Source organism: Lepisma saccharinum, chromosome 4 (assembly GCF_977018435.1).
Source record: "Lepisma saccharinum chromosome 4, izLepSacc3.1, whole genome shotgun sequence".
Classification (NCBI taxonomy): domain Eukaryota; kingdom Metazoa; phylum Arthropoda; class Insecta; order Zygentoma; family Lepismatidae; genus Lepisma; species Lepisma saccharinum.
Window position 1 is genome coordinate 29,105,525 of NC_139232.1, and position 20,198 is coordinate 29,125,722.

Here is a 20,198-nt window from a genome sequence, read left to right on the forward strand (position 1 = left end):
GGTGGAAGCACATAGAATTTCGGATTCCACTTGAAATGGGGTTCAGTTCCGAGTAGCCTTTCTGTGTATAAAGTGGCCTTAAAACAAAACTAAGCATCTTATTGATGTTCTCTCTTGAGTATATACATCCTTGTGATGCTTGTGACCTCCTAAGATAGGCGATGATGATTTTTTAAACATATTTTTGAACAATTTGCAAGTATTCGAAAACTAGCTGGCCATAATACTTTTCATGCCATGGAAGGAATCCGGTTCGTATTATACTAAGCACACGCATTAACACAGAAATTAGAAGTTCTCAAAGCAAACTCCATTAATTTGGGAACCATTACAATCCACCCATGGAAAGAAAAAAAAAAGCAGTGTAACAATCAATGACTACAGAGATCTTCAAGGCAGGGCTTGAAGTGAAAAATGTTATCTGGGAAGGGGGGGGGAGGGTGAACGAGCCATGGAGTTAGCTGGAGAGGGGGGTTCTCGTATAATTTAACATGGTACCAATGGAACAGCTGGGTGAATGCTCTGCGAATCTTCCTAGCTGGGGGATACCATCCCACGCCATCCGCCATCACTTCGAGCACTGCTTCAGGGCTCTTTCAGAAACATCATTGATTGTGTTGTCATTAATTTTTTTTCTACTCTTTTTATCGCTAAGAAATTTGAAAGAACAACCAGGTAATGTATCCAATAAAAGGAGACTAGCTAATTTTGTTGCTGAAAAATTTATTTTTGAATTAGATCTTGCAGAAGCAGTTGCTGATGTTGCCCTAATTCTGGTGGGCATACAAAAACTGATGATTAGCCAAAAGTTATAATAGTTAGATCAGATGCAGATTTACTGGTTCTGTACTTGCACTGTCCCCGAAGTCTACTGTATCTTACAGTATACAAAAAGTTCATTCAACTTCACGAAGATGATCAGAGATATCTGTTTCCTCATGTGTTTAAAGGGATTCCATTTTCTTTGGGGGAGGAGGGGGGGGTAGGACAAAAGCAGCAGAACTTTTTTGATCATCTGATACAAAAGACCAGGCAGCCATCTTCAGCAAAGGAGGATGCTCTCAAGAGGAATACATTACAAAAGGAAAAAAGAAGTTTATTCTTGTCTTGTTTGGACTGAGTAAATACAAACATCTAGATGAAGTTTGTAACTTCAGCTTCATAATTCAAACAAGAAAATCATATTAAAAAGCTCATTCTGATTTGGCTAAGCTCCCTCCAACTGTCTTGACAGCATGTAAACATATTTTCAGGGCTCATTTACAAAAAAAAACATGGTTTGGAAACAAACTAAAACATACTTCCTAGGGTTCGAAAAAACTTGGCCAAGATTTGAAACCAATGACAACCATGCAATCTGTTCCTCCTGATGACTTTCTTCGCCTAATTTCATGTGGCTGATGGTCAGCCTGTGGAGACTTTAGTGGTTGCATGAGATCAGGATATAGCTGCACTGATGTGTGCGAGCACTGCAACCTACTTTCCTGCCACAGTTCTCTAGCATTTACTGAACTAGATTTTGAATATTAGTTGTACAATATCATAGACCCTTCTAAACATCGTGCGTATATGAACAGAAGATGAAGAATATTTTCAAAGAGGACAAGATATGATACACTCTGTCACGGGGAAAATCTGGAGCAAGCAACCGAAAAAAAAGTCCTCTGCACAACTAGCATTCAAGAGGGTTCAACCAATGAATGTAAGGTTACCCGGGGTAATTTTTGGACACAGAAAATTGGGGTAAATATTCAACAGGGACCAAAAACTATGTTGTATCATAATTTGTTACATCAAACCAACCAACATTTGTTAATTGGATATCCAGCAATGCTCTGATTAATTATTGGGATGAGATTAGTACATTTTCTCAAAAAATATATTAATAACCCAAAGCACTTGAAAAAAATGGTTTTAACTTCTTTTCACAAAATTGTGTATATGATTGTTTTCTTTTACTTGATCTTGAATTTTGTAATGCCCAGTCTTGGATATGTGTATGAAGGTGGTTTATGCTGAAAAACACCATTGTATGATGAACAGTAACAGCATGACATGCATGTTTAGTTGTGAGGTAATTATTGGACAGCTTGATTATTGAATTGCATATTGCATCTTGTAAACGGAAACTTGATCAGAAAGCAGCTGTCATTACATCAGAAGAATACGCAAGGAAAATCCAAGAAAAAGAAAAGGAAATTACAGAAAAACAGCTTGAAAAGAAAACAAACGAAAACTTCGAGAAGAAGCAAAAAAGCAGAAAGCAAAAGAAGAAAGCAGATCAGGTAAAGAAAGCTCAAGAGAAAACTTTATGTAAGAAGAATGCGAAAAATAACCCCAAGAGTTCTGAACAAGCCAAAAAGAAAAAGAAGTTAGCCCTACATACGCCTATTTCTTCAGATTCTGAGTGTGAAGACATGGAAGAAATGGAATTACAGAACTCGACAGATATTTCTTTTGGTGAGTCTGATGATGAAACCAGTGTACTAGCACAATATGGGAAACATACACCACGAACTGTTCAACAACTGAAACTTCACATTCAGAGTGTGCGTGAACAAATTGAAGAAGATGGTATCAAGTATCTCTAGACTGAGAAATGAAATATTCCCTACTCTGCAGTCTGATCGTCTAATTAATGTAGATGACGTGGAAAGTGACAACCTAGTGTAAGCTATATCATCTGTTGCAGTGTGATTAAAAGACATTTGTGAAATGTTTGTAGGCCTACTTGAACAAAGAGGCTGTCTAAAAAAGTCTTTCACGTTTTGAAAAGTTATGTATTTAGTTTCTAGTTATTTAGTTCTAGCTGTTTAGTTCTAATTAGTTCAATTAGTTAGTTGTAGTTTGGTGACAGACAGCACCCCAATATGCTTAAATTTACTTGTTATCGTCACTGTTATTTCGCCCAGCTGGAATTTTTGAGCGTGTAGATTTTCTCATAGCCGAAATAGCAACCAATAAACTATCATATCATATGATATCTCCCCATTGGCTGCGCACTTTTATAAATTTACATCCTGATTTCAAAAACACTCTGTATACGACAGACGTTGGTTTGTTCTACACTTTGTCCAACGTATATCTTATTAATTACGATATGACTTCACGTTCCTTCCATTTATTAATGGAAACTCCTTATCTATCATTAAATTCAATTTCTCCAGTGTTCAGAGCAATCAATCTTGGCACCCTTCGACAGGACAAATGGTCACGAGTTAAAGTACCCGAACTGACTTATACAATCCAGCATAACGGCTCTCCTCGTGTAGTGGAAATTGTGGACAGTAGTTGTCAGTTCATTTCATTTTTATATATATGTAGACACGCCGAATTGTCAATCCAGGAAAACGTTATTTGTCTTCAGAATTTGGTTTACCATAACTCTACAACTTCCTGTGCAATGGAAATAAAATCTCATACTGGCCCCGAGCTACAACGAATTCGAACACGGAATGGTGTTCTCATCTCTGGTAAAGGACAATTTAAACTGTCTCAAATTCTTCATGGCAACGTCAATAGTCAAACCACGGTGTCTGTATTGGAAGGAAATTCTGTGTTTTTGCATTACAATGACTTCGATCAACTTATTTTTGCTGATGAAATAATTCACACTCGCCAATCGCTGGACATGACAGTCAAACTGACAGATGTTAATCTACCTTTTAATTTGTCTCTCAATTTTTCTGACATCATCCTTCCGGATTGGACTGATATGAACTTAGCTTTACTGAAATTAAATCAATCTTCGGCCACAGAAATCCCGTTACATGAGATCGTTTTCTCAAAATACTCAATCGCCATATTCCTTCTGGTCGTCTGGAATTTTGCACTTACCGGCTATGCCTTATATCATTATTACATGAAGTGTCGTTCTTCAACTAGTACATAAGAATTTAACTTTCACTTATTACGTCACTCCAATTACCCTTCCGACAACCACATTTCTAACAATCACGGCTATATTCCAAATTTTGTTCCGATTCGCATATCTATTTTGCTTTCCCAATCCTCTGTAGATTTACGGACAATTATTGCAATTTTGTTAGACTTCAATCAATATTTTCACCACGTTTACACTCCCGTAATGGTAAAATAATGTCTCACATCGTGAACCTTCACATCTTTAGCATATCAGTTATTTAAAATTGATTTACATTCTTTATTGCTTTTTATTATTAGTTATTATATTTTATTTGACATTAGGCCCCATTTTTAGTGATTTTGTACCTTTATTTGAATGGCATACTCTGGGTTATTGTGATTTTAAAGACTGTATTTTGAAACCTTTCCCTGTTCCTTTTTTTTTTTCATTGGCCACCTCATTCCTATCCTCACCTAATAATGTCTCGTATCTCCATGACGTCTACATCGCATAGCAGAGATTTCCTGAGACGCCTTCAACATTGGAATTCTACGCGTCGGCGACCTTCAGAGAGCAGCTCCATTTACCATCGCCTCTCAGTTCGTGGAGTCAACAATTTCAGTTTTCACCCGGCATACATAAACACGCCGAGTACTTCGCATTACCTCCTCGACCTCAGGACTGCACTGCGACCGTCGGTCGATGGGATTTGTGCTAGCCACCAGAGCACACCTTCAGTTTTCTCCCATTTCTACGCTCCGGCCCTCAAGATGCAGCGGATACACGCCCCCTTTTCCTAAAAGTACTGTCTATATTTCCGCTGGAACTCCAGTCAGAACTACATTCCAGCTCAAAGTGATGCAACGGATGAAAACTTTTCCCGTCATGTGTCCCAGCCTACAAGTTTCAAGTGGCCAGAAGAAAACATGACACATTTTACCCCATCTTCAGTATCCTTCGATTTGGTTACCATTCAGACGCCCGTACGCAGCAAGACCAGCTTTACTTTCATGTACGGTCCCCACCACAAGTGTGTTACCATCTTCGAGTGCAGGCATATGCAACCCGACAAGCATACCTACAGCATTCTCCCCTGGATGATTAATTTTACAGTACAGTTAGCAGCACAAATTAATCCAACTGCTTCTTCCTTCTGTGCACCCGCCGATCTTCAAGATTTACCCCCCACCCCTCATCAAACGTCCCTCACCAAGAATTTTACATCCAGTGGTACAATCATGAACACTTCTCGTTCCTTAAGCTACAAAAGGACCGATATTCTCACGTGATGATTGGGATGTAAATTGTGACACCCTCGTTCCGGTTTTCGCAGTTGCCAACACTTTTGCACGGACTCCATGGAATGCAGTGGATACTACACGCAAGTGCTTTCGCGTGTTTTCAGAACATTCCGGACCTTACAGAGGAACTTTTACGCCATACAGCAAGGACTGTAGGATTTTAATTTTTTTTACTAACCAAGATATACACATATAATGGACATTTGATTTTGATATCCCACTCATTATATATTTGTAGTGGCCTAAGTTGGGTTTCTTTACTTATCACGTGTGTATTCAAATATCTACTCATATTTAATGGACGGTGTTGGACAATTTTGGTATTTTAATACGTAATGCACTATAGCATTATTCACTATAATATGATATATTTTCAACAATCTTTTTTTCTCTCATTTTTATTGGAAGATGGTACTTATATCTTCTATAGATATATTATTCTCTCACAGAGATTCAATGGACGGAGAAACTTGCGTGTGCTTCGATACAATATATATTCACCAGGACCATCTTATATTAGTGCAAATTGTCTTGCAATTTATTGTGGCATGCGCAGTTGCTCCCATATTCCTAGTGTTTCGGTGTTAGCCCCCCCACATGCTTAGTGGGTGGAGCCACAACTTATGGCTTTGGCCTTTCTGACGTCAGTTCAGCTGACAAGTGAGTTCACTGGTGTGAGTTTGATGTATCAACATCTTTGGTTCTCTGACCCGAGCCGACATTACCGCTTAGCTCGTGTTGATAAACATTTCTTGGCAGCCAATGTATGCGTGCTCAGCATAAACATTGTAGTACGCACGCGTTCATTTCATTCATGCTAGAGACAAACGAAATATGGCATTGGACTTCTCATTTTTGATTGCCATCTCGGCTTTTAATTTTAGTTTGCTCCCACAGAGCTTTTGTTTTGATATTCGATAGTCCAAATTAGATTACGACTTGACACCTGTCAACCAAATCTAATTTTGACTGCATTTTTTTTTTCTCCTTCCCTTTAGTTTTAGAGTTAGTCTGTAGTGTTCATTTTCACTGATGTGAAATGTATTTTTATTTTTCTTCACTAAATAAATGGACCTTCTAAGGGACTGCATTGGCATAACCGGCACTGTACCTGCAACTTGTCTCAACGTTTTAAAAATTCAAAGGAATTTTTTTCGCCCAGCTGGATACCGTCACGTATCCCTCATTTTCATTTTCGAGTTACGTGTAGCTAGGCAGCCTGACAGGAAGTATAGGAAAGTGTTAACTTCAGCACCAGCTCAGCGAAAAGCATTCGCCAATATTTGCAGAGGAAAATTGATGAGAGAGAAAAAGGGGAGGAGTTTTGATTAGGAGGAAGGGAGTTGGATCTGGTGAGAGAGGTTGCGAGGGAGTTGGTCTTGAGTTTTGGGAGAGAACAGGAGAGTGGTTCTGGAGTAAGAAGAAGGGGGTTTTGAGTTTTGGAGAGAGGAGTGCAGCGAAGCTGTGTGAGATTTTAAGAGGCGAACTGAACTTCAGCAAGCGAGTGACAGTTATTTTAGAAACTCTTCGGTCCACGCTTCCAAAGAGAGAGACAGGTAATATACTTTTAATGCCATCCTTTGCCAATGCAGACTTAAGGTCATAGTAACCCGAATCATGAGAGTTGCCATTTTATAAAGGGTTTTATATATTTAAGTTTATTCTGGTACCTCCTGCAGTATGCAGATGCAGCCAAGCGAGAGCTTACGAGCTACCGCTAACCCCCAATAGAATAATTACTTTAATCTAAAGAGAGCTGTCACAAGACGTTATAGTTTATAAAGCGAGAAGTTAACCGCACGTTTAGAAGTAAAAAAAGAGATTACTTGAAAAGCAAAATTAACAAAATTGAAATAAACAGCAAAAATAAAAATATCAGAGATTTATACAAAGGTGTAAATGAGTTTAGAAAGGGGTGGCAACCTAAAGTAAACTTGATAAAAGATAAAGACGGTGATTTTCTAGCTGACCCAAGCGATATTCTAAATAGATGGAAGAACTACTTTAATGACCTTTTAAATGTCCATGTAGGAGATAAATCAGAAGTAAATGAAGTCCACACAGCAGAACCTTTAGTTCCAGAACCTAACTTGACTGAAGTTAAAGATGCTATTAAAAGGCTAAAGAATAACAAAGCACTTGGCATTGATTTAATACCAGCTGAGTTAATTAAATATGGTGGAAATTCATTAATATGTCAAATTCATAAATTAATTTGTTTAATATGGAATGAAGAAGAAATACCTCAACAGTGGAAAGAATCCATAATTGTTCCTGTGTTTAAAAAAGGTGATAAAATGAACTGCAATAATTACCGTGGAATTTCTCTACTCTCAACAACATACAAAATATTGTCTAACATTCTTTAAACAAGACTAACACCATATGCTAATGAAATTATAGGTGATTATCAATGTAGATTTAAACGTAACAGACCAACTACAGATCAAATTATCCACATCAGACAGACACTTGAAAAAAAAGTGGGAATATAATCAAAATGTCCATCACTTATTCATTGATTTCAAAAAAGCATATGATTCGGTCAAAAGAGATAAATTATATAATATATTAGTAGAGTTTGGAACACCTAAGAAGCTTGTTAGTATGATAAAAATACGCACCAGTGAAACAGAAAGTAAAATTCGTGTGGGTATTAATATGTCTGACAAATTTACAATTCATGATGGGTTAAAAGAAGGAGATGCATTATCTCCATTGCTCATTAATTTTGCCTTAGAATATGCTGTTAGGAAGGTAAAAGAAACTAGAGAAGGACTAAAATTAAATGGTGTGACTCAGTTGTTAGCATATGCAGATGATGTAGACTTACTGGGGGATGATGTGAATACAATTAAGAATAATGCTAAAATATTTTTTAAAACTACTAAAGAGATAGGTTTGAAAGTTAACAAAGAGAAATCTAAATATATGATTACAGGCCGAAACCAAGTGTTAGGTAATAATCAAAATCTAATTATTGATAACAACTCGTTTGAACCAGATTCCAAATTCAAATACTTACGAGTAATATTAACAAATGAAAATTACATTAAAGAGGAAATAAAAAGTAGGCTTAATTCAGGAAAATGCATGTTACTTCTCTCTTCATAAACTTTTGTCTTCTCGTTTAATATCTAAGAAACTAAACGTTAAAATATACAAAACCGTAATTTTGCCGGTAGTATTATATGGATGTGAAACTTGGTCCCTTACATTGAAAGAGGAACATAAATTGAGAGTATTTGAAAATAAGATCCTTAGGAAAATCTTTGGACCTAAAAGGAATGAGGAGACAGGTGAGTGGAGAAGGTTACATAATTTAGAACTACATAATTTGTATTAATGTCCAGATATTATTAGAGTAATTAAATCAAGAAGACTTAAGTGGGCAGGCCATGTGGCACGAATGGGAGAGGAAAGAGGAGTTCACAGGATTCTTGTTGGGAAACCTGATGGTAAGAGACCTGTAGGAAGGCCAAGACGAAGATGGAGGGACAACGTTGAGATGGACCTAAGGGAAATCGATAGGGATGGAAAAAAGTATATAGATCTTGCTCAAGATAGGAAAAGATGGAAGGCCTGTGTTGCTGCAGCCATGAACCTTCGGGTTTAAGAAGGCTAGAGAGTTGAGAGAGTTAGTTGTAGTTTGTGTGATTAAAAAACACCAATTGTGCAATGTTTGTACTTGAACAAAGCAGAAATTATTAAAAGGTTGCCCGACAAATTAAAGGTTTTGCTAATTTTTAGAGCAATTCCAGATGTAATGGACTAATACTTTAGAAGATTTTCTTCAGCTTTTTAAATTTTTCATTAGGCAGATATGCAATATTAAATTTCCAAAACATCACCATGTTATATAACAAAGAGAGTCCTTTTTAACCAAGTAACGAACTTTCCACAATTTTGTCTGACTATGGAGAAAATAATAAAATGGACTGACACATGTGTCAACCCACTGTTTCAAATTACTGAATGTTTTGATAAAATTCTCTGAAAGTTGTACATTTTAGTACTTCTCTTTTTCAATGATTAATAGTGGAAGGTGGTACAGTAAGACAGCAAAATCTGAATGCTTCAGTTTTATTCAGTGGTTCAGAAAAAAATAAAGTAACCCTGGTGACGGACTGACATGTATGGTAACGTACTGACACCTTCTGAAATATATTCATAAACTTAACAGACTTACATATTCTTACTAAGAAAAATATTTTCCTTTACTATATAACTGAAATTAGTTAAAGTAACACTAACAACTACTAACAATAAGTAACACTAAAGGGTCATTCCATGCCAAACCATCCAATGGTGGTTGCATGACCATTTTAGAAAAAAATAATTTTTAGTACATACGTTTGTACATGTTTCTACATGTCAAAACCAATGTTCACATGTTTCTAGATATCAAAACCAATGTTCAAAAAAAATTATTGTCTTTAGTTCTCCTGGAGCAGCCATTTTTCCAACATGGCGCATGGCTTTTTTTGCTCATGTAGCAATATACAGAAACCTTAATATCTCAAAAACCATTAAAGCTAGAGACCTGAAACAAAATTCATTTTGTAGCTAATGAAGTATACTTCCTATGACATTCAGGTATGTTTTGCTTGAAATTCCATCGTAAGTACGAAAATTATGGTGCAAAATGGGGTAACAATAGTTAAAAAATTGCATTTTTAAGCCTGATTTTTTTAATGAAGGGGTTTAGTCTAAGGCTTGATTTTTTTTTTCGTGTGTAGGCCTACCTGCAGGGTGTCTGTAAATAAAATATCAGTGCTTAGAAATGCACCCCTATTTTACAGCATGGGCTCAAACATGGCCGTTCATTGAATTTTGACAGTTTTCGGGGTTAAATATATCAGATGGGTCCCCTTTAAAAATTCTGAAATTTGGCACATAGGAAGCCCTTTATGAACCTAACTCACAATAAAAATCTCAACTTTTAGATTCAATTCGTTTTGGTCAATATGAGGTGACATATGTTACCTAATTTCTGATGTTGCAAAGTAAGGTTAAACTACATTCCATACTTAGAATAATGAAGTTTTTTCTTTTTCTTTTTTAAATTTGAGTTATATAAAGGCTCAGAAAATATAGTAACATAAGGTTTTAATACTTGACTTACCATAAATTGAAATTACAAGGTATGACAATTGAAAATCTGCGAAATTTCATTGCAAAAGGTTTGATTTATTAGGTACCCACGACCAGTTGGTATTGCCAGCTCCAAAACTGAGCTTCCCCCATATTTTTATTGATGTAGCAGTACATGCAGCTTAAGATAGGCAGTGGCATGCCCAGGAATTTTGAAAGGGAGGGGAAGGGGGTTACATATACTTTTTTAGTATACAGCCGTCTTTCCATATTATCCTGCCTTTGACGTAATTGTTTATGGAATACTAGGCCAAAGGTATTGGATTATGACCCCACAAACCCCTCCTTGGGCACTCCACTGAAAGTAGGCTATTTATTTTGGAGTGTCAAAGCTGGTAGAATACATTATCTTTTGTTTCCTTTATTTTCCACTTTATTTTTTCTTCCAAGAAAAGATATTCGTTGAAATAGATGTGAGTCATGCACAGCAGAAGATTCAGAGACATGTTTTGATAAGATGTGAGGCAAACCTGGAATTGATCTGTGCATGTACAATCTCTGCTGTCATTCTTCATTTGCCTAATGTGCCGAGAGTAGTGACTTGTGAATGTTCGTTATCTGTGACAGGAAATGGAGTGTTCTGTAATATTTTTAACTGGATAGGACTGTCATACATACCCTTTCGATAAGGTTCCCAAAGACCTAACTAATCTTAACAAAGTCAGTGAAAATGATAACACTTCTTAGGTCAAGACTACAGGAGTATGGCTTAGAGACAATATGCAAATACTATTAAATATAGCTTTTTATATGGTAAAGTATGCTGTGATCTTCAGATGTACCACTTAAAGAAAAGGTTAAGTAAGGTAAGGTAAAAAAAAGTGTCAAGAAAGCCTTATACCAGTTAAATCAATATGCCTGATATGTTGGGGTAAAAGTTTCATATGTGGAGAAAGTGACTTACTTAAATGCCAGAATTGAAATCATGTCTTTGTGCCAAGCCAAGGAAAACTAAAGGAAATGCATGAAGTCTGTTCTGTTTTTTTATGCATCTCCTGTTCCAAAACTGAGGAGGCTGATTGCAGAAAAACAATAAAGTGATCTTGCTCGAAAACTATTCACATCCTACAAGGAGTGCAAAGGAAACTGGAAAGTTGCTTTTCACTAAGTATTAAAACTGAAGAGAAGGAAAGCAAGTGTGACAATCCTTTGCGTAGCCAGTACAATCATATAATTGAAATTATAAGAAGAAAAATGTAAATGAGCAAAAAACTTATGTTGAAAAGGTCAGAATCATCAGTTTGATTGCTACCACTTGGTCAAGAAAAAATATGTGATGAACTGAAGGTTTCTGATAATTTACTTAGGAACTTAGTGAAAGAACAAAGAATCCTGCCTGATTTAACAAAGAGAATGAATAGGAAACTGGAGCTGACAATACCAACTGATCGTGGGTACCTAATAAATCAAACCTTTTGCAATGAAATTTCGCAGATTTTCAATTGTCATGGCTTGTAATTTCAATTTATGGTAAGTCAAGTATTAAAACCTTATGTTACTATATTTTCTGAGCCTTTATATAACCCAAATTTAAAAAAGAAAAAGAAAAAAACTTCATTATTCTAAGTATGGAATGTAGTTTAACCTTACTTTGCAACATCAGAAATTAGGTAACATATGTTACCTCATATTGAGCAAAACGAGTTGAATCTAAAAGTTGAGATTTTTATTGTGAGTTAGGTTCATAAAGGGCTTCCTATGAGCCAAATTTCAGAATTTTTAAAGGGGACCCATCTGATATATTTAACCCCGAAAACTGTCAAAATTCAATGAACGGCCATGTTTGAGCCCATGCTGTAAAAAAGGGGTGCATTTCTAAGCACTGATATTTTATTTACAGACACCCTGCAGGTAGGCCTACACACGAAAAAAAAATCAAGCCTTAGACTAAACCCCTTCATTAAAAAAATCAGGCTTAAAAATGCAATTTTTTAACTATTGTTACCCCATTTTCCAACATAGTTTTCGTACTTACGATGCAATTTCAAGCAAAACATACCTGAATGTCATAGGAAGTATACTTCATTAGCTACAAAATGAATTTTGTTTCAGGTCTCTAGCTTTAATGGTTTTTGAGATATTAAGGTTTCTGTATACTGCTACATGAGCAAAAAAAAGCCATGCGCCATGTTGGAAAAATGGCTGCCCCAGGAGAACTAAAGACAATATTTTTTTTTGAACATTGGTTTTGATATCTAGAAACATGTACAAACGTATGTACTAAAAATGAAATTCTTCTAAAACGGTCATGCAACCATTTTTTAAAAAATTGGTTGATTTGACATGGAATGACCCTAAAACTATTTAAACACTTATAACTCCATTAAGCCTTGTTTCCATGATTATGAAAAACTAAATATGCTGACCAAGGCAGTAATTTATTTTATTATAAAACATAAACTAACGTAACGTTTCAACCTTCTAGCAAGGTCTTCTTCAGACTCTGTATCAAGTACAAAAGTCAAGACTTTTGTACTTGATACAGAGTCTGAAGAAGACCTTGCTAGAAGGTTGAAACGTTACGTTAGTTTATGTTTTATAATAAAATAAATTACTGCCTTGGTCAGCATATTTAGTTTTTCATATTTAAACACTGTACAAAGGAAATAAGGTATATAAACTGTGCTAATACTGTATGACAATGTTACACTGCTTGCTTCTTAAAATCTTTAAATTATTTTTCTATTTCTCTTAAATGTGGAATTTCAAAAGGACCAGCACCCTACAATTCAACTGGACCATAAAATTAAAACTTCTTGTTTACAGTTTCTACATCATTAGGTCGTGGCCAGAAAAAGCTGTTAACTGAATGATATTTCATCATTGCCCATGGTTAATATTCTGTAAATATAAAATGTCCAATCATAAAATACTGCATAATATTTCTCAACTTCCAAAGAACTGTTTTGTAATACTTTGTAACTTCCAGAACACTGATTTTTCAAGAAGGAATGAACAAATTTCTCAGTCGATCCTGTATAGTGGGAGCATTCAATGACATGTTGATGACTTTGAAATGGTGAATATTGTGTGTGTTTGGAATTTGTTGAATTTTAACCCAGCGTTCATAGTGTTGCTTCCACGTCTTCTATGGTGGAAATTGGGATTTCTGCTACTACAATTTTTGTCTTCCTTTCTTGATGAAATGTGACAAATTCATGTGCACAGTGAATTGAAGTCTTCCCAGCCATTACAGCTTCCCTCGCCATCCTCTTTACTTCTTCCCCAATTGCATCTACAGCCCCTTTACTATGGCAAGTTGAAAAAAAGAAAAACACTCAATGTTGTTTGTTCCTACTGTAAAAAATATGTGATGTTACATAAAGTGTACCTTTGCTTAAACTGTGAAGCTGCGCCATCTGAGAAAATATGAAGACTGGAAATTGGTAATCCAAGATTATTTTTGGAGATAATCTAAAATATACTGTAAATATACATGTACACTGTATTTATCATGGATAAGGCAGTCAGATATAAAATGTTTTCATGTGTCATGCAAACACAAACATTTTGAGGTATATTTCGTAAAGAAACACAAACTTGGGCCTGCAATCAACAAAAGTGGGAAAACTTATTTTTATCTCAGCATGCTTCAAGCAAAATATTGCATATCCTTCCTGAAGGGTTGTAAGTACAGTTTCTGATATTTTGTTTTCACTCCACCTTCACGCACAGTTACAGTGTCTTGCTCCAAGGGCTTGCTAAGAAATTTCATCCGTGGAGTAAAATTCTTTTATAACATTTCTAGTTTCTGATTCTGCTTGGGCACTTGAGGAAGCTGTATAGCTATTACCAGTCTTAGTCCTTCATTCCTTGCAAAATCAACTATAAGAGCTTGTCTCTTTCTGGGGGAAGCAGGTAAGGCAGATGAGGCACGTTTTTTTGCTTTCCCAAATGATTGACGTGATGAATACACTTTTGTCTGTGTTTCAATGACAGATGTTGTTGGTGTTTCAGGAGTAACAGCGGCAGTAGTTTCTCTTTTCCTCTGTCTTTCCTTCAGTTTGTATTCATGTTTTTTCTTCTTAAGCTGCCGTTTACCTCTCTCACTAAGTGCACTTCTTTTTATTTCTTGTCTTTCAGCATCTTTTCTCTTTACTTCTTCATAAATATATTTAAGTACGATTTTTACAATAAAAATTATTTTATAATATAACTAACATTATTTTATAACTTTATAAAAATCATTTTGAGTAATAAAAGTTCAAGCAGGACTGTCAGATAGCATGTATGAAAGTTATTTAATATTTTATATAACTTCTCCTTATAATGTCAGTCTGTTACCAAAGTCAGTCCGTTACCAGTGTCAGTCCATTACCTACACACAATACCCTAATGCCTTAAGATATAACTGTCAAATTTTTTGTCTGAGTAGTCTGGGTAAACCTAACACAGGATATAAAGTTTTATGAAATTGTCACTTTGGATTTTGTTATAAAAAAACTTTTTCAAATATTTTGGTAACGGACTGACACTATCGCTTAACGAAGTTTAGCGTGCATTACTTCTTCATACATAATATTTTTAGTATACAGTTTCTGTGCAAAATAATGTTATTTTTATGCACATTCTAGTAATATAATTAACATTTCAGGTAGATAGTTTCTGAATGATTTTATAGGTGTTGAAATAAAACCATTATTTATACAATGCGAGCTCTGACTAGCTGTACCATCATATTTTTTTATACTGCAGCTGCAAAAATCAGTTACATTAGGAGATAATTATACTACATTAATCTACATGAAGTTTTCTTTCCAACAAGGGCTAATACATGCTACTTCGTTACACTTTGATTTTCACACTCCAAGTTGACAATTTTCTGGAATTGCTCTTTACTAGATTTCACTGTTATACATTTTTTTTACAGCAGTCATGTGGTGTTCAATAATTACCCCACACACAGCACCTATAGTACCCACCATTGTCCAGCATTTACCCCCTGTAGCTCATCTCTGTACTGTGCAGAACAGATTGAAAACTACTGTCCAACATTTACCTCGCAGTGTCCAACAATTACCCCAAGGGCCAGGCAATTTTTGGACACAGTTTTATTTTTTTTCTACTCCTGAAAGGAATTAGTAAATTTCAACAATGGTACCCGACAGATATATCAAATAGTAATTACAAAAAAAAAATTACTGGCTAGAAAAGTACATAAATGTGGGAGCTAAGGTAAAAGTTCGATTCTTGTCCAATATTTACCCCGGGTCACCCTAACTGTTTGGAGGGGAAATGCAGCTGCAGCTACCAGCCATTTGCAGCAGCAAGCACTGCATTGTTGCATCCACTAGCTTTCTCTACCATCATGTACAGCGCTGCTCCACAGATTCTTAATACAGAGTGTAACTAGGCTACAAAAAAGTGGAGTTCAACAATTTGAGAACAGCAGACATGAAAGATATTTTTCTGAGTAAGTAATGCAAATGTTTACACGCACAGGTAATTTTAACGGTTTCAAAATAAGACAATTAAAATTGTATATGCTATCTATCTACAGAACATGGACTACTTTGAAATGTTACAAAATATTTAAAATGTGTTTAAATATAGCACATATGAACAAAAAAAAAATGTACTCTAAGTAACTAAATTTTGGTGAGAGGCAGTGAGAGTAGGGCAGTGCACATTGTGAACAAAAGTGCTCGCATCTTCAAACTTTACTCGCTACATGGCAAATTTTAGTAGCAAGCTTGTCATTAGTGGTATCAAATAGAAGATAATTTTATACTCTACAATTTTTGTTCAAATAATTTTCCAATATTATCATTCATTACAAAAATACAGTACCAAAAAGTAAATATACATTTTATAGTTTGTCATATTACTAAAAAACCATTGGGAGTATTTAAAATATGAAGAGGACCAAATTTGTAGGGAGTAATGTTGGCACTGAAATTAATGAAAAGAATGTCCCAATATGTCCACTGGTTTCACAGATTTTCTGAAACACTGCACATTGAAATATTTGGGGGGCATAGGAGGGGAAACTAAGAGGGTACGGGTGGAGACTTTTGGAAAATGCACCTCTTACGATGGTCTAACAATACACCAAAATTCAGCTGATCCCTAATTTTTTCCAATCCTTCCTTTACTGGACTACTAGTGTAATATGTCGACACCGGTGGTGATTAGGAGAGAGCAGTTCTAACTCCTCCCCCTTTCACACACACACTTTTTGCCCCCACTATGGCCTCTTAATGCTGACCTTGTCTATCAAAAGAAAGTCAACTGTGCTTGCTACCCCCCACCCTAACTAGTTTTAACAACTAATCGCAGCTACTGCCTGCATATGCTTTTAAACAATAAAAACAACATGTAACAAACGGAAGTGAATGACACAGTGCAGAAAAAATATATTATGTTTTCACCAATATGGCAAGAAATAGAACATGTAAAATATAGGGAAACACATGACTTTGCTATAATTTACATATCATTAATGTCATATCATTAATCTTAACGAACTCAGTGAAAATGATAAAACACTTCTTAGGTCAAGACTACAGGTGGATGGCTTAGAGACAATAAGCAAATAACATTGAAAATTGTTTTTTATATGGTAAAGTATGTTCTGATCTTCAGAAGTACCACTTAAAAGAAAAAGTGAAGTAAGGGAATTTTTAAAATCAATTTGCACTTAAATGCCAGAATGCAAATTATGTCTTTGTGACAACCCAAGAAAAACTAAAGGAAATGCATGAAGTCTGTTCTGTTTTTGATGTATCTCCTGTTCCAAAACTGAGAAGGTTGATTTCAGAAAAACAATAAAGTGCTCTTGTTCGAAAAAATATTCACATCATACAAGGAGTGCAAAGGTAACTGGAAAGTTGCTTTTTACAAAGTATTAGAACTGAAGAAAGGGAAGGCAACTGTGACAATCCTTTGCATGGCCAGTACAATCACATAATGGAAATTATACGAAGAAAAATGTAACTTAGCGAAAACTAATGTTGAAAAGGTCAGAATCATCAGTTTGATTGCTACCAATTGGTCAAGAAAAAATATTTGTGATGAACTGAAGGTTTCTAATAATTAACTTAGGAACTTAGTGAAAGAACAAAGAATTCAGCCTGATTTGACAAAGAGGATGAATAGGAAACTGGAGCTGACAACACCAACTGGTCTTGGGTACATAATAAGTCAAACCTTTGGAATGAGATTTCGCAGATTTTCAATTGTCATACTTTGTAATTTCAATTTCTGGTAAGTCAATAACACCTTATGTTACTATATTTTCTGAGGCTATATTTAACCCAAATTTAATAAAGAAAAAGAAAATACTTCATTATTCTAAGTATGGGATGTAGTTTAACCGTACTTTGCAACGTCAGAAACTGGGTTACATATGTAGCCTCATATTGACCAAAATGAGTTGAATCTAAAAGTTGATATTTTTACTGCGAGTTAGGTTCATGCAGGGCTTCCTTTGTGCCAAATTTCAGAATTTCTCAAGAGGACCCATCTGAGATATTTAACCGTGAAAACTGTCAATGAATGGCCATGTTTGAGCCCATGCTGTAATAAAGTGTTGCATTTCTAAGCACTGATATTTTATTTACAGACACCCTGCAGGCACGCCTACACATGAAAAAAAAATCAAGCCTTAGACTAAACCCTTTTATTAAAAAAATCGGGCTTAAAAATCCAATTTTTTTAACTATTGTTACCCCAATTTCCACCATAATTTTCATACTTACGATGCAATTTTAAGCAAAACATACTTGAATATCATAGACAGTATACTTCATCAGCTACAAAAGGAATTTTGTTTCAGGTCTCTAGCCCTAATGGTTTTTGAGATATTAAGGTTTCTGAAAAATGCTACATGAGCAAAAAAGCCATGAACCATGTTGGAAAAATAGCTGTCCCAGGAGAACTAAAGACAATATTTTTTTTGAACATTCGTTTTGATATCTAGAAACATGTACAAACGTATGTACTACAGATGAAAATTTTCTAAAATGGTCATGCAACCAAATTGGTTGATTTGACATGGAATGACCCCACTATTATCTACAGGAAATCATGACCTAGGAATTTGGTCAAGTGACATTAGGACGTAAATTACATAGTTTCTTGCATATTTGCTGTTATTTGTCCTGGAAACCAACTTTTACTAGCTTTCTAATTCAAAGCTATATCAAACAAAAACCTTAATTTAGCTAATTTTCTGTTCTTTCATTTTGGTTATCTTCACTTTTTGTGTACAATGCACAGTTTTCGAGATATTATATTTTAAAATGTTTGGCGACATTATTTCAAGATGGCGGTGAACCCACAGGTCAGAGAGTGGAGACTCTTCAAAATTGGATTTCTCACATTTTTTACTAAAGAGGCAGTTCGTTTCATTTCTGTTGAAATTAGATCCTCAGATGGTCAAAATATTGCATAACTCTCCTAGACTAATTTGTTCCAGTTAGCTTTTCTAGTGGTGTTCACATGTTTTACTCATTTACTTTGCCTGTAATTATAGTCAGAAATTCTTATTTTACCCAGTACTCTGTTGTATTGAGATTGCATACATACAATAATCTAGGACAAGCATGTGGCATTTTTGGTTACCAATGAGGCTCATACCAGTGTGCAGCCTGAACGGTGCACGCTTAGTTGAAAATTCAAGCACTTTAGATTGAAACATGTATATCCAACAACTTCCCCCTCTTTCTATTTTTAGCTATGTGCACCAAGCCTATGGGGCTCGACTTTTGAATCAGACTGTTTTATAATAACTGGGAATGTAAACATCAGCTTCCTGTACCTTTATTCAAACAATATTGTATTTAATTTCTGTGATACTTTACTTTTGAATTGTAAGAATTGCTCTATCAAAATATGTTACCATGCATTACCTAACCTACCCTAACCTAAATCTAACGTAACTCTGGATCCCACTGGTGCCCCATTTTTAAATTTTGTACAGTTATTGAGTAATAGTGTATGCATTACATATATATTATTTGAAAAAATTAAAAGACCCATTTTTTGAGAAAATGGCTACCAAAAGTTTCTTTATACCACATTCAATTGTTTTTAACCCTAATATAGGCATGCTATATTTTGTGTGAAAGAGTCCATTAACACCTTTCCAATGTCATTTGAATCAAAATTTCAAATGAATCAAAAAATCTAAGGTTGAGGACCTTGTTGATTTGACATGGAATGACTCATCTACAGAAAAATATGTAGAGAAAATTATATTTTACCTTTAACATACAAAGTAATATGTTGTCCGTCGCTGACTTCATCACTCACATAAGCAGAAAATCCCATATCACTTATATGTCTTGCTATCTCACTGGATGACACTTTGTTTGCATCATAAACAACAGATGCATCACTGTCTTCAAATGATATTTGAATGCTTGTTACTCCTTGAACTTCACTCAACTGTGATGTTATAGTTTCCACACATGACTCACTGTTCATTTCTTGAATAGTTATGTGCGAAACAGAATCCATTTTGTGCTCTCACGAGACAAGTTGTTGAAGTCCTGCATCCAAAAGAAAAGAAAGTAAAATATATAATGACAGATTGAATGATATTTATCTTAAGTACACTATATGCTTAGATAGGCTACTAATCGGGACTAGAAACACAGTTTAAAGTGGAAGATCTAGGGTTACCAGATCGCTGTAAGGGAAATGAAGGACATGCTGTACCAAAATGTAGGACATTAAGTCAAAATGTAGGACGCAACACATTCTCAATAAATAATACATATTTCTATAGAACACGTTAGGAAGTAGTTGAAAAATGACACTTTTCAGTTTTAAAAAAATTATTTCCCAACGAATGTTTAAATGCAAAATTTCAAATCTTGCAATCATACTAATCAATGCACCTCTCACTACTTGATTTAAGTGGTACTTCTCAG

At 35.2% G+C, this 20,198-nt stretch overlaps 1 protein-coding gene across 5 annotated transcripts in view; it reads right to left on the reverse strand.

Moving 5' to 3' along the window:
- The window catches only part of ATP7 (copper-transporting ATPase 1), a 297,586-nt gene that overhangs the window by 254,172 nt on the left and 23,216 nt on the right, over positions 1–20,198 (reverse strand). For all 5 annotated transcript variants that reach the window (XM_083120375.1, XM_083120376.1, XM_083120374.1 and 2 more), the window contains exon 2: positions 19,527–19,814. In XM_083120375.1, coding sequence (XP_082976501.1) covers positions 19,527–19,782 — 256 coding nt within the window. In that variant the 5' untranslated portion in view covers positions 19,783–19,814. The remainder of the gene's footprint in view (positions 1–19,526; positions 19,815–20,198) is intronic.